Genomic DNA, 12,897 nt, shown 5'->3' on the forward strand with positions numbered 1-12,897 from the left:
TTCCTTTTTTGAACTCACGATTAATACGCGACCTTCTTAAATAGCTCATCCGACAATACTGCTGTCTTAACGATGTCCTATTATCCAGCACTGTTCCCTTAAATGGTGGGTGCCCACAAAGAGGTCCTTCCAATCTTTAATCCAATCCACTCAGTGGTACGCAAGGACGACCGTGGACCGGGTCCATGTGCATCAGCAGGCGCCCCATCGACCAATGCTTCAAAGATTCTGAGGGCCTGTGGAGACAAAGATGAAAGGGCTTGCCAAATGGAGATTTAAGTCCTGGCTTATGCTGGGAAGCAGCTCCACAGAGGTGGTCGGGTCCAGAGGTTTATGAGCCACCACCGTGCAGCAGCAACCCCGACCAGGCCACCACCGTGCAGCAGCAACCCCGACCAGGCCACCACCTTGCTCGATGAACCACACGATTCACTAGTAGAAAAATGACAGCACAGGCAGGTAAAGCACCCTGTGATGAGCACGAACTGGACAACATAAATTTCCAGATAAAAATAATTTTCTCATCGAATCAGGGGATCCCTCTGTGGGTCCACATACATGTCCCAGATTTGTTTGCCATGCCTGTATTATTTCTTACTCACGGGCCCAGTTCCCAAATCTAACAACTTGGTGAAGCTGGAAAGAAAGAAAAACCTTATTCCTGTATGATAAGAAGTTTGGAAAAGCTTCGTCCTGTATGAATGAGGATACAATGACGGATTATGTAGTGTTGCCTCTTGACCCTGCAAGGCGTGAACCGTATTTGTTATCGTCTTACTGATGTGTCGAGTGGACGACACAGCTGAGATGGATCAACAAACTGGGGAGTGGAAAGGAGTAAACACCTTTTTTTTTAGTGATTGGCCGCTTCAAGGGATCTGGCTCTGTGGCTCACGGGCGACACTAATCATCCAATGAGAATCCCTGCAGGATAACCACATAGATCAGTATGAAACACAAGGACGATAAGGTTGGCACAACTCAGCAGAGCAACATCTGCAACGGTTTGTCAGAACGAGCTGTTACCAGACTTACCAGCTACACAAGTGAATGTGCTATCTGTCTAAACTAAGACTAAAAAGGTGACCAGCTGTCGGAAAACTATGAACGAAATGCTGCACTGACCTCAGCAGGATCAAACTTTGCACCCAGGCTGCTCAGTTTAGCATGAGCTTCGGCGTAGTCCTTAAAGAATGCTACTTGGTCCTCCGCATATTTCTCTGCATAGACCTGAAAGTGTTGTCATTCTCAGGTAGTAAGTTTAATAGTTATTTCATTTTCATAGGATACTGAGAACATGCAGATTTAGCATCAGAATCACCTTGAATGCTGGGTCCTCAAATAATGCAGCATCTGTAGGCAAGACCAGAAGGTCCTGATCTCTCTTCTCTTTTATCTCCTAAAGTATTGCTACCAGTTCAGATCTCCCAAAATCAGATGAATTGCCCACGCATGTACAATATGGAAAATGGGTCACTTACCTTGAAGTAACTGTTATCAAACTTCAGCCATTCAGCTGTCCATGATTGACCACCAGGGGCACCAGGACCATTTTTCTGTCCAAGTGATAAAAACATATTCAAGAACTTCACTCATGCAGCCAATAGTCATGTGCATCTAGCTTCATGGAGCAGTGCATGTAGCATCGATGTTTTGAAGACGTATTGTAAATATGGTGGGGGCTAAAATTTGCATGCATCAACTGACACCATCCGACATGAATAAAGGCTAATAAACAATATGTTAAGCATGACAGGCTCAACTGTACGCCGGCATGTCCAGATCTTGAAAGCAAGCACAGCGTTCCCAGAGAGATTAAGGGTAATTTTAAGCAGAAATATTGATAAAGCACATGTGCTCAAAATGATACTGTAACATGCTACCCAATTATTAACCTGAACATCGAAATCAAAACATCCAACATGGCATATATGCACAGAGATGTTAAGATAAACGTACAGTATATCTCGTTTCAGGTTTCCCCCAGCCACTCCGTTCAGGCCTAGACCTTCCAAGTGTATGTGCGCCAGACAATGCAACAATTTCCTGCAGACACAGGGTACACAGCTCAACAAAGCCAGTTAAAAGAACATGGGCAAACAGGTAACTCAGATAATTATTTGTGCACCTTGTCATCAAGGCCCATTCTGTAGAATACCACCCTCAAGTGGTCAGCAGGTGCACTTGGGCCAGCATCTGAAAAACCCAACCGAACAGTTCATTCAAGAGTCACCAAGCATCAGATTAAATGATTTTAGCAACAAGCCGGTGCATTTTTGTCTATAAATTCTTAAGCACATATCCAGTGCTATCAATGTGGCAATAATTATTCAGTAAAACTGTGGAAATAACAGATATACACTTAGTTCATATTTCAAGCAGTCAGGACTCGAGAGATGCTTCGTATCTTTAGAACATTTTTGCAGACACAAAAAAGACTGAGAAGGATATTGGTACAGAAGACAAGAAACTAGAATGGTTGGTGAACAGTGCTAACCAGGAAGCTTGCCCTCAGGTGGACACTGCTCAGGTCCTGTGACATCAACCCGTCCATATCTCATTGGAAGCTTTGGGCCACCAGCTTCCTGGTACGAGATTGACAAAAGAAAGATCATTAGGTTTGAGTACAGTCCTTATTTATTAAAACTAACATAGCCAGATACTTCAATGGGGGGAAGGTCAGACCTCAATTGCTGTAGCACTTGCCAACTGGAATAAATCTGCGTAAGTGATACTCGGATATTTGTCCTTGATCGGTTGAATAAGCTTTAGAGCATTTATCAAACCTTTAAGGATACCAATCAGGGATTTTAGTTATTACCTGTACACATAGGGGGAACAAAGAAATAGAATGGTGAAAATCCAAGTAACTGTACCTGCATTGGCTCCATGTTTCAACTCAACATCAAATCTTAAGCTTCCATTAGCCCCACCACGTTGTGGCCACTCCTCAATATTCTTGTCATATGTGCCAGAATCGTGCCATCCCAGACGAACCTTCATGCAGTCAAACATATAACAATTAATAATCTTCGATAAAGAAAACAAATTAAGATCTTGCATACATCGGTATGTATTCGAATAATAAAACAAAAGCATAAGGTCTATGTCATTGCATATTGCAAAATGATTTGCTTTTAGAAAGGGACACATATCATCCCAGCTTCAACATGATATGAAAAGTTTCACTTCTCATTTTTCTTTTCTCTATTTCTTTTTGAAAATCTCGATGAAGAGTGCTTATTTGAACAGATAGCAGTCCTATCGATGCCATAAGCTTCTATGACTACCAACGGGGCAAAAATATCCAAGATAGTTACCGACAAGGATAAACTTCCCATGACCACACAAAGGTAAAATAAAAGAAAATGTAGCATGCAGTGATTGAAAGCAGACTTCCAGTTAAGGACAGGGACGGAGCTAGCTTAGCGCTGGTGTCACGTGACACCAATGCTACCCAGCGTTTCAACTAGGACAGGGAGTATATATGTAATATGTCATTGAATGATTGAATACAACCAAAAAAAAACAGATTATCCGAGCCCAGGTGCAGAAGACCAAAGTCCCAGGCTCTAAGCTTAAGTACAGCCTTAAGGCTAGTCACACGAACTGGCGACCAGTCAACAACCAACCCGCCAAGGACCTGCCACCCACAACATACGATGCGGCAACTCAGTAGCCAATTGGTGGCTCATGTACGCCTGATTTCTCTCTTTAGGAAGATAAATCAAGAAGGGGAATTTTAAAGTGTGAGGGACCTTTCATGTTTCACTTAACGTATTTAGTGTAATATTTTGTTCCTACTACTACTGTGAATATAATACTACGTTCTTTTAGCTCATTCTTTCCGGGAAGCTACGAAAGCTGGGAAATCATCTTCTTACTTTGTTAGAAATATGTAAGTAAGTGATTTTATGACTTCGCCAAATCAGCAATCAGTATGTCTTGTTTTTGAATGTAACAACAATTATATCATTTCATAATTTTTTAATAATGTCTTATAAGTTTTTGTTCTGCTAATTTTATGACAACTTGGTGCAAGGTTACACCACTATTACAATTAGCTCACTAAAATATTCCCTTAGTGGCTGAACCCAGTGGATATTTTTCCTGGCTTCATCCCTGCCTAAAGAGTCATTTGATAGTGCTCTTCATTTGTCAAGTATCATTAGTGACATAACATTTGTTGTTGTTCTTGACAACAATTAGAGTAAGGGGTGCCAATGCTCGATGGCACAAGTGCGTGTATGAAAGTAGGGTGTGTACGCCGGCCTTATAGCGAAGGTCGCCGTACACTTGGACAAGTTGACATGTCGATATTTTTTGAATAGGTTCAGTCGACCCTGCGGGTACGACTTAGTCCTATGTTAGGAAAGGATTCGAGGGGTTGTTAGCCAAGTGCTTGGGCCGAGCGGATCTTCCCACGACACCTTTAGCGAGAGATTCGTCAGGGCCGCCTCGTACTTGGACCGAACGCGTCTTTCCAAGTATCGAGGTTAGGATACCCTCGGAACTCTAACCCAACCCCTTCTCCTTCGAGCCCGCGCTAACCGAGTTTAGCGCGGAGCCTCGAAACTAGAGTCCCCTAGAAGGCTTCCTCGAGGCCGGTTGACTTTTAGTCGAAAGCGGAGCTCGAAAGCAAACCTTAGAGGGAGCACTCTAGCCCTCTCCCCTTGAGTTTATTCAAGTTGAGAGTGAATGGTACATGCCCCCATGGGGGGGTATTTATAGCTTAGGGGTCCATGACAAAAGACCATGGCTACCCTTGAGGGAGAGAGAAAAGTGGGGGCAAAGTGGTAAAAGTAGCTCCTTGGTCCATAGCTTTTATGTGCACCAAGTGGGAAAAGTAGGGGTTGACTTGGAAAAAGCTCATTCCACCATTTGACCATGACATGAGAGGCTTGACTTGTTGACTTGTCTTGACCATTGCCATATAGGATTGACCACGCCATGTTGGCATCTTGACCCATGTAGGAAAATGCTGACCTAGTCGTCGCCACGTAGGATTTATGGCCCGGCCCATACAAGGGTTTTATTTTACTACAACAACATTCATGTCGCCAGATTTGATGGCTAAGCAACCAAGATCATCTAATATTCTTATTGGTCAATTTTATTTACATACTTCATACAATACAGATGACAAAACAAACACTCTCTGTGCAAAATACAAGACATGCTTTATTTTTCACAGATACTCAATGCACAATTTTGAGAATGATTTTGGCTTATAATATGCCTACAAAATTATTAAAGGGCATACAGCATAAAAATATTTTACAAGACAAATATGATATTATTGTTACATGTCCAATCCATATAACTTCGCATATATTATTATTCAAATTTTAGAATGTTGACCACACCTATATTTATGTGCCTTATATTTTGGAACGGAACGAATAGTCGAATATCTCATGTATAATCAAAATTCTGTCTGTATATAAGGGATAAGCTCCATGCATCACAAATAGAAGCATTTTAAGCTCCATAGTGAGAAAATGGAACGAGATGTACAAGTGACCACTGAAGCCTGACTTAAGTACGAGCAGATCATTTGGCAGTTGGCACTTGACAGTCGAATTCAGAAAAGCTGCTGCCAGCCTTTGTCACTGTAAATGATCGATGCTGCAATTGGATCTAGAGGTTACACAACTGACAAGCCCTTTTGAGATAAGCAAGCTGTCTAACAAAGCACTTTACGATGTTAAATCCCCACATTGCTCTAAGATTAAATTCAACTCGCTGTCCTACAAGATGGTGATTCAAGGAAAAATTTCTTGGTATCCTAAGCGCGTGGCATAGCGTGTCAGTCTACGGTACTAAACGTACCAGGATGGGATGGCAGTGGGTTGTCTTGAGGAGCTCCCTGGTGTCCTCGCGCGCGGCCTTCAGCTGCGCCGCGTCCGACGCCGCCGCCATGCACCTCAAAGATCGCCCCCTCCCCGCCGCCTTGGCCTTCTGCGATCACACAAGTATAACCAAGCACAACTCAACAACCAGAACACTGAGGTTGACATCCTGAACCGCCCCGAACCTGACCTGGGAGGGCGCGGCGCGGAGGCTGACGCGGCGGAGAGCCGGCGAAGGCGAGGATGAGGACGGGAAGAAGGCGGAGTTGGATGGCCCGGCGCGGCGGCCGGACGGGGAGGGATGGTACGGAGCGGAAGTACGGAGGGCGGCGGCTGCAGCTAGGCGCTCGGCCATGGTGGTGGGTTGGTGAGACCGTGGCCCTTCGGAGTGGGGACTGCGTAGGAGCTGCGACTGGTTGACTGCTTTGAGTTTGGAGGGGCAGTCCAGTAGTTCACCACGGCTCCTGCGTTTTGATTTGAGGGGTTTTCTGTTGACCCTTGCGGCCCTGCTGTTGGTGCCGCGGCGCGTGTCGGAATTGATTGGGGTGGGCTGCAGGGGCCTTTTTTGAAAACCGGACCGGTGACCGAACCGGCGAGAGCTCTCGGTTCCTGTTTTTCCGGTCGAACAGCCGGTTCACTGGTTGAACCGGCCTGGTTTTTTAAGATGCAAAATAAATATTCTAATCCTAAATCCTGCAATAAACATGGCTCAAGTCGGCCAGGTAGGCCAAGCCCATTCTGTGACTCTCTCTAAGTAGAAGGCCCAGGTGGTCAAGCCTATTCTGTTGAAAATATAACAGGCCCAGGCTAGACCACGATCGCTAATACTTGCGCTGCATCTTTCGGTCGTTCTCGTTCATACTCCTTCCTAACCTAGCCGCCAGTGCTCTCTGCTCGTCCCCATCTCCTCCCTCTTTCTTTACGGGCGCAACGCTCAATCGGGCAAGGCGGGAATGAAACAGGAGGCGCGCAAGGCGGGAAGGGAGCCGTGCGCGGCGCCTACGGCGGGCGGCCACCGCGGAATCAAGCGAGCATCGGCAGACGATGCGGGAAAGGAGCGGCGGCGGCCCGGCAGAGCGCGGCCAGGAGGCGGCACCGGCGGCGGGCGGCCGCGGAATCGAGCGTTGGACCGGTGGAGCGCGGCGAGGAGGCTCGCGATTTTGGAACGGGAATGAACCGGGCGGTTCGAGCCAAACCGTCTGATTCACGGTTTTTGACAAAACCGCACGGTTCACCTGGTTTTACCGGTCAGGTGGCCGGTCCGTTCCAGTGCGCTTCAGACCGCATAGGTCTCCTTCCGGTTTTTTCAGTCGGACCGCCGGTGCGGTCCGGTTTTCAAAACTAGGGGCTTATGCCCAGAGCAGAGCTTTGGACCTTTGGCACGGAGATGGATACCGAGACCGACACGATTTGCGTGCCGGGCCGTGTTCCAGTCGGATAGGAAAACCCTGGTAAATAAAATGAGACGGGAGAGGCTCACATAAGCCGAGGATTGAGGAACTCGAATAGACTGGCAGCGAGAATCAATTTAGGGACATCACCTGACTGAATAATCGGCCATATCGAAACGATGGCGGCTGCGCTTCGGTGTGTGGCCAAGAAGATCGGCGGTGGTGCCCTTTTGCAACCGCAGTCTTACTTTACGACGACCACTTCGGCGGCTGTCAGGGAGGCACAGCGGCAGCTGTTGCCGAGGATTAGCCACGGCGGGAGCTCCCTCCACCAGTTCAGCTCCTCCGGATCACCAAATCTTAGCAAGGTATGGACTCGTTCCTGAGTTCCTGACCCGTGGAATTTGTAAAATCAGATCTAGTTTATTTTTTATATCCGCGTTGAGATAACCACATTAAGCAAATCACCTTTACTAGTTAGATTTCTTTGCATATTGAACGGCCAAAAAAAGTTAAAAAAAAAACCACCGTACGTCAACCATAACTAGTTTGGTACCCGCAAAAAAAAACATAACTAGTTTGGGTTGTATATGTATATTTCTTTGACAGTTCTTATTACTTCTCTTTCGTGATATCTACACCCTATTTTCTTTAAACCAACCAAAGATAGTCAGAGAATGTAGTGCTAACTAACTCTAACTGATCCGTTCTATCGAAATTCCTTGTGTTGCTGCCTGTAATGACTCGAAACATTTATCTCTTTGCAGCATGGAGCTAAATCCACCAATAATGCAGAACCCATTCCATCACCATGGTAATTGTAATTTCTAGATGTTTTCTGGTCAAAACATAATCATCGGATTCTAACTCGCTTTTCTTTTGTATAGGTCGCCTGGGAGCAACAAGTTTGTACCAAACTTTTTTAGGGTAACTGTAGCAGCAGTGACAATATATGTTGTCACTTTCTATGTGGAAGTCAACAGGTCCCGTATATTCGGGGTGTAGAAGCAGAATGATGAACGTTCATCTGATGCATCTGATTCGGAGAGTAATTAGAGTTGTCTTATCAACTGAAGAGTGTATTTATTTTCTATTTACATTGTTGTTGAACAAATCTGATGCTGATTTACTTAATACTCCTTCCGTTCCTAAATTTTTGGTTGGAACGGAGGAGTACTTGCATAGTCCATTCTGCTTCTATCGTATATTCGTATGGCCTCTATTGGATTGATCGACATTTGGTCCAAACTTGGTTTAGCACTGTAATCGTCCACGTGGTGGCTCGTGTGGCCATTACATCCTGTTTGGGTCGCAAAACTGGACAAGTCATTAAGGAATTGAAAATTCCAGGTGGTTGGGTGCATAAGGAATTGAGCCCAATTCTAACATGATTGAATCCACAAACAACTAAAACGGGCTCGTCTCAAGCATTTTCCTTTTCTGATAGAGCAGGGAATTCAATGGGAAGGAATCCTTAGGAATAGAAGTCTTGAAAACCCTGATATTCTATAATAGTGTGAATATTCTCCCAAAAAGCTTGATTTTAGTGCAAAATGATCAATATGTAATATCCAAACAAGTAACTGAGGAGATTTGTGCCGGAACATATTTATTCCGAATAATGACAATGAGAACACAATACAGGACACTACAAAGAAGATAGTAAAGCTCGAAATGTAACAATAGGATGACTGGAATTGCAGAATCGGTATGAGTACAAGATCAGATTCAACATTTTATAGTGACGACTGACGAGCAGTTAGAATATTATGCTAACTACGATGTCAGTGGCAATATATGTTGGTACTTTCTATGTGGAAGTCAACAGGGCCTGTATATGCGGGGTGATGAAGCAGAATGATGAAGGTTCATCGGAAGCAGAATAAGTCTTGTCACCTGAACAAGTGTATTTTATTTGTATGTACATTGTTGTTGAACAGTGGTTATGCTGATTTGGGTTACTTAATACTCCCTCCGTTCATTAAGACAAGGCTTGACCGGAAATTACTATGTCAAGATGTGGCAATTTTAGTAGTAGATCTTAAAAATCTGAAATTTAAAGTGGTTTTAAGCATGGAAACAAATTCTTCTAAATTCTGAACGGTAAATATAGAATTTCCTATTGTAGGATACAGCTAACGCCCAGTAGCTAAAAGGCCATTAGCAGACCTACCAGCACCGTCAAATGGCGATAACGAACGGAGCGGCAGAGGCGGGGGACGGCCGAATCGGTTTTTTTTAGAGATGCCACTAGTCTGTTGCCCTCGCCGCGGCTCGCGGCTGAATCTCGCGGACCGAGCCCATCGCCGGCCTCCACCTCGCACCATCGCGCCCAAATGCGACATCTCCTCCCCTGGTCCGCTTCTAACCAGGAGGGCCGTTTCCGTCGGTTCGATGCTCCTCACCGCCATCCCTTTACCCGCCTCGTCACCGCAATTCCTCGTGGCCTCCGCATCAGAAACGGAGGCTGAAGTCGGGGGAGGAGGGGGAGGCGCAGCAGTGCTAGAATTGGAACGGTACACTGACCAGGACCAGGGATTCACCCTCCTCAAGCCCGCTTCATGGCTCAAGGTACGAAGCGCTGAAGCGACGTGGTGCTGCAAAGTACTAGCGCAGTGAACTAGTGATGATGTTGGCGCAGTATCCTTTCTGCATTTTGATGAGCTTGGATTGTGGATTAGAGCTGTGAATTGTGTATTGTTGTTGTGTAATTGGGGAAAAAGGTGGAGAAGGCAGGCGCGACGGCGCTGTTTCAGCAAGATGGGAAGGGGAGTAATAATATTGGGGTCGTTGTCAACCCTGTCCGCCTCTCCTCGCTCAAGGACTTCGGAACGCCAGAGTTTGTCGCTGACAGGCTTCTGCAGGCAGAGAAGAAAAAGGTAAATTCCTCATGCTATATTGCTACTAGTATTGGTTAATTGCTGTGCATGTATAGTGGTCTTATCTGCAGTGAGCTACTTAGATGAACTGCTTATCTGTAGTACAGTACATTAAGTTTCTGGTTGATAACTTTTTCTCTTATAATCTGTATGTGGCTATGAAAATGCATCTGATGTATACGGAAAAACAGTTTATACTGAATCTCAAAACTGGGTTCTTTTTGTCCTTGTTGCTTATTATTATGACCAGTGGCAAAGGTTCAGTACTTCAGTGCTGATATTTTTGGTGAATATTTAGTGCTACTATTGGCATTGGTATGAATCCTTTCCCTTGATACAGGAAAGTACCAAGTCTGCAGAAGTGATTTCTACTGGAGAGAGATCAGGTCGTGATGGCCTGACAGTGTATGAAATTGAGTACTCACTTGATAGCACCAGGGGAGGGATGAAGCGGATCTTCTCGGCTGCATTTGTGGCTTCTAGAAAGCTCTATCTGCTCAATGTAGCCTACTCAGATACCGTGGAGAAGCCCTTGGACAATCATACTAGACTTGTTTTGGAGGAAATCCTTCATTCCTTTGATACTGTATAGTTTATTTCTCTCAAAAGGAGATGTGTCATGTATGACTCTCTTTCTTGTTTCCAGAGTTCCTGTTTAGTTACAAACTTTAATCCAAACGTTTTGTTCTTCATATTTATTTGTAAAAAGAGTTATAACCAAAGGATTACAATTAGAAATGTTCTTTGTTTCTTTCAGCAGGCTGTATTATTGTGCAATGTTTTTTTCAATTTATTTTAGAAACCAAAACTATCTCGCATAGAAGTGTTCAATTATTTGTTCCAGGGAACTTTCTTATTTGGCAGATCGACTATATTCAGAGATTATTTGGTTGGGTGTATATCCTTGCCCTCTTTTTCATCATCCAGGTAATCCATCACGAGTCTCCTGCAATAAGTTTCTGCAGAAACTGAAGTTGTTAGAAATTGAGGATTTACCAATTATACTTAAATAGCTTTTTCACATGAAGCTTCATCTGCTAGATATGCAATGAGCTCACCTTTTTCTGATAACTGTTGACACCTTGCAGAACTCCGGTTAATGTATATGCATTTCACGGGAGGTATCATACGGCCCGTAGCTCTACTGGTGTCTGGTGCCAGAGTACTAGTTGGTATCCGTACAGACACACTTCATGCTTCTACTCCCTCCGTCCCAAAACAAGTGACGTGAATTTGTATAAGAACCTATACAAATCCATGTCACTTGTTTCGGGACGGAGTGAGTATGTGCTCTTGCTCTTTCTTTGCAAAATTGCTTCTCGAGTCTCGACAAATGAATATCACTCTGCTGAGTTATTGTGATGTTTCCTTCTTGCACTGTGGGTTTATATACTGTCAAGGAACCCCGCCATTTCTTTTCTGTCGGCGTGGTGGCAGATCCATCTGAAGCATAAGGCGCCTGAAAAGGCCACATGAGTCATGACTGTTGTGTGGTCTTGAGTTTCCTCCTTGGATTCTCCATCCTTTGGATCTATGTGGTGTTCATGACCATCATTTCCGTCGCCACTATTGGGTGGGGGACAAGTTTTAAATTCCATATTCTTTAGATTCCGTTAGGAGATGGATGCATGACAAGTTTTTGCAGGATCTTTTTAATCCTGTAAGGGCACCAAAAGTAAAAGACTAACATTTGATTTTGTTTCAGTCAGGAACATTACCGTTCAACACTATTTGAGTTAGGATCTTCTTACTGACATGATCAAGTACCATACACCATAGAGTTGAAACTGATGATTAAAATCAGCAATGCCGTGTCTGAAAGATTTGGCTGCTTCCATGTTGCTAATGTTTTTTTTTCGCAAGATGACAATGAAAGGGTACGAAAAAAAGTGCCAGTCTTCTCCTTCCCTTAAATACAGGAAAATTGCAGAAGTAATTTCAGAAGAAGGGAGACCAGGCCTTGCTGTCTGACCTATCTTTGGAATGGAGTATTGACCACATTGCTCGTTGATTGGTTCTTTGCAAACATAATAAAAGCGAAGCAGTCAATGCTTTCTCCAGTTTTGACCAATACAACACGAACACTTTCTTCCAAATACACTGTAAATTCTTTCAGCACCCTTTGATACTTTTAGTTTTTTGATCCTGTGTACCACATCAGATTACATTAGCTGGTCAGTTTTTCATTGTGTAGATCATGTTGGATTTGGATATGCATTTTAAATAAATCAACTACACAGACACACACCCCAAGCAGTTTTCTGGAAAAGACTGGCAATCTGCATGCTGTTGCCTCATTGGCCATTTTCCTTAGTTTATATGGAATTATAAAATATATCTACATGCAGTGTAAAAGAAATATCTACTTGAATTTGCAACAGTCTCGGACTATCATATGAAATTTTTGATGAGCAGGTCAGATCAGTGGCAGAGCTGCTATAGAACCGTTGGGTTCAAATGAACCCAATGAAATGTGTAATTCCTTCATTAACCAGTCGTTGCTTTGCATATTAGTGAAAAAATACACCATAATCAAAAGGATTGAACCCAATGACTTGGTTCTCTAACTTCGCCACTGGGTCAGATGCCGTATCCTTATTATTACAGTGAGATAGCCACATGGGACCTATCCCAGCCGCAAAGTTTGGAGAAGGTCAAAAGAGCAAGACTCGTTCTTTGTTTTAAGAACATTTACTTTCGTTGTCACTTTGGGGGAAAACAGGTCACTGGTGGTCTCCAAAGTCCAAATTCGTCCATGTGAAAGCATTACATAAA

The 12,897-nt window shown here is 44.1% G+C and overlaps 3 protein-coding genes across 4 annotated transcripts; 2 read left to right on the forward strand and 1 right to left on the reverse strand.

The window, feature by feature from the left end:
• Positions 1 to 475: 475 nt before the first annotated feature.
• LOC100836915 (probable L-ascorbate peroxidase 7, chloroplastic) lies at positions 476 to 6,306 on the reverse strand. 2 transcript variants are annotated; one of them, XM_024456345.1, is made up of 12 exons: positions 6,043 to 6,306; positions 5,833 to 5,958; positions 2,877 to 2,997; positions 2,686 to 2,786; positions 2,498 to 2,585; positions 2,129 to 2,196; positions 1,960 to 2,046; positions 1,482 to 1,556; positions 1,322 to 1,399; positions 1,126 to 1,230; positions 846 to 924; positions 476 to 743 (listed from the first exon to the last, which is right to left on the reverse strand). In XM_024456345.1, the coding sequence occupies exons 1-11, from the start codon at positions 6,205 to 6,207 to the stop codon at positions 904 to 906; spliced, it is 1,035 nt and encodes a 344-aa protein (XP_024312113.1). In that variant the 5' UTR covers positions 6,208 to 6,306; the 3' UTR covers positions 476 to 743; positions 846 to 903. The 2 variants fall into 2 exon arrangements, with proteins under 2 accessions (XP_024312113.1, XP_003579783.1); XM_003579735.4 differs by having other exon boundaries at positions 5,833 to 5,961.
• A 368-nt stretch (positions 6,307 to 6,674) lies between these two features.
• On the forward strand, positions 6,675 to 8,448 carry LOC100842205. Its single transcript, XM_003581196.4, has 3 exons — positions 6,675 to 7,611; positions 8,011 to 8,057; positions 8,131 to 8,448. The coding sequence occupies exons 1-3, from the start codon at positions 7,423 to 7,425 to the stop codon at positions 8,246 to 8,248; spliced, it is 354 nt and encodes a 117-aa protein (XP_003581244.1). The 5' UTR covers positions 6,675 to 7,422; the 3' UTR covers positions 8,249 to 8,448.
• Positions 8,449 to 9,413: 965 nt separating this feature from the next.
• On the forward strand, positions 9,414 to 10,878 carry LOC100837219 (psbP domain-containing protein 2, chloroplastic). Its single transcript, XM_003579736.4, has 3 exons — positions 9,414 to 9,814; positions 9,967 to 10,122; positions 10,463 to 10,878. Exons 1-3 carry the CDS (start codon positions 9,488 to 9,490, stop codon positions 10,712 to 10,714), a joined length of 735 nt encoding a protein of 244 aa, XP_003579784.1. The 5' UTR covers positions 9,414 to 9,487; the 3' UTR covers positions 10,715 to 10,878.
• Positions 10,879 to 12,897: the final 2,019 nt, after the last annotated feature.

The sequence above is a fragment of the Brachypodium distachyon genome, chromosome 5 (assembly GCF_000005505.3).
Source record: "Brachypodium distachyon strain Bd21 chromosome 5, Brachypodium_distachyon_v3.0, whole genome shotgun sequence".
Taxonomy (NCBI): Eukaryota; Viridiplantae; Streptophyta; class Magnoliopsida; order Poales; family Poaceae; genus Brachypodium; species Brachypodium distachyon.

Excerpts from the sequence above, each read along its gene's own strand:
- LOC100836915 (XM_003579735.4), bottom strand. The coding sequence starts at position 6,207 with ATGGCCGAGCGCCTAGCTGCAGCCGCCGCCCTCCGTACTTCCGCTCCG. Across the intron at positions 5,962-6,042 it reads TCCGCGCCGCGCCCTCCCAG|AAGGCCAAGGCGGCGGGGAG; the intron begins GTCAGGTTCGGG and ends GTGTGATCGCAG. Across the intron at positions 2,047-2,128 it reads GAATGGGCCTTGATGACAAG|GAAATTGTTGCATTGTCTGG; the intron begins GTGCACAAATAA and ends CTGTGTCTGCAG.
- LOC100842205 (XM_003581196.4), top strand. The coding sequence starts at position 7,423 with ATGGCGGCTGCGCTTCGGTGTGTGGCCAAGAAGATCGGCGGTGGTGCC. Across the intron at positions 7,612-8,010 it reads GATCACCAAATCTTAGCAAG|CATGGAGCTAAATCCACCAA; the intron begins GTATGGACTCGT and ends ATCTCTTTGCAG. Across the intron at positions 8,058-8,130 it reads GAACCCATTCCATCACCATG|GTCGCCTGGGAGCAACAAGT; the intron begins GTAATTGTAATT and ends TCTTTTGTATAG.
- LOC100837219 (XM_003579736.4), top strand. The coding sequence starts at position 9,488 with ATGCCACTAGTCTGTTGCCCTCGCCGCGGCTCGCGGCTGAATCTCGCG. Across the intron at positions 9,815-9,966 it reads AGCCCGCTTCATGGCTCAAG|GTGGAGAAGGCAGGCGCGAC; the intron begins GTACGAAGCGCT and ends TTGGGGAAAAAG. Across the intron at positions 10,123-10,462 it reads TGCAGGCAGAGAAGAAAAAG|GAAAGTACCAAGTCTGCAGA; the intron begins GTAAATTCCTCA and ends CCCTTGATACAG.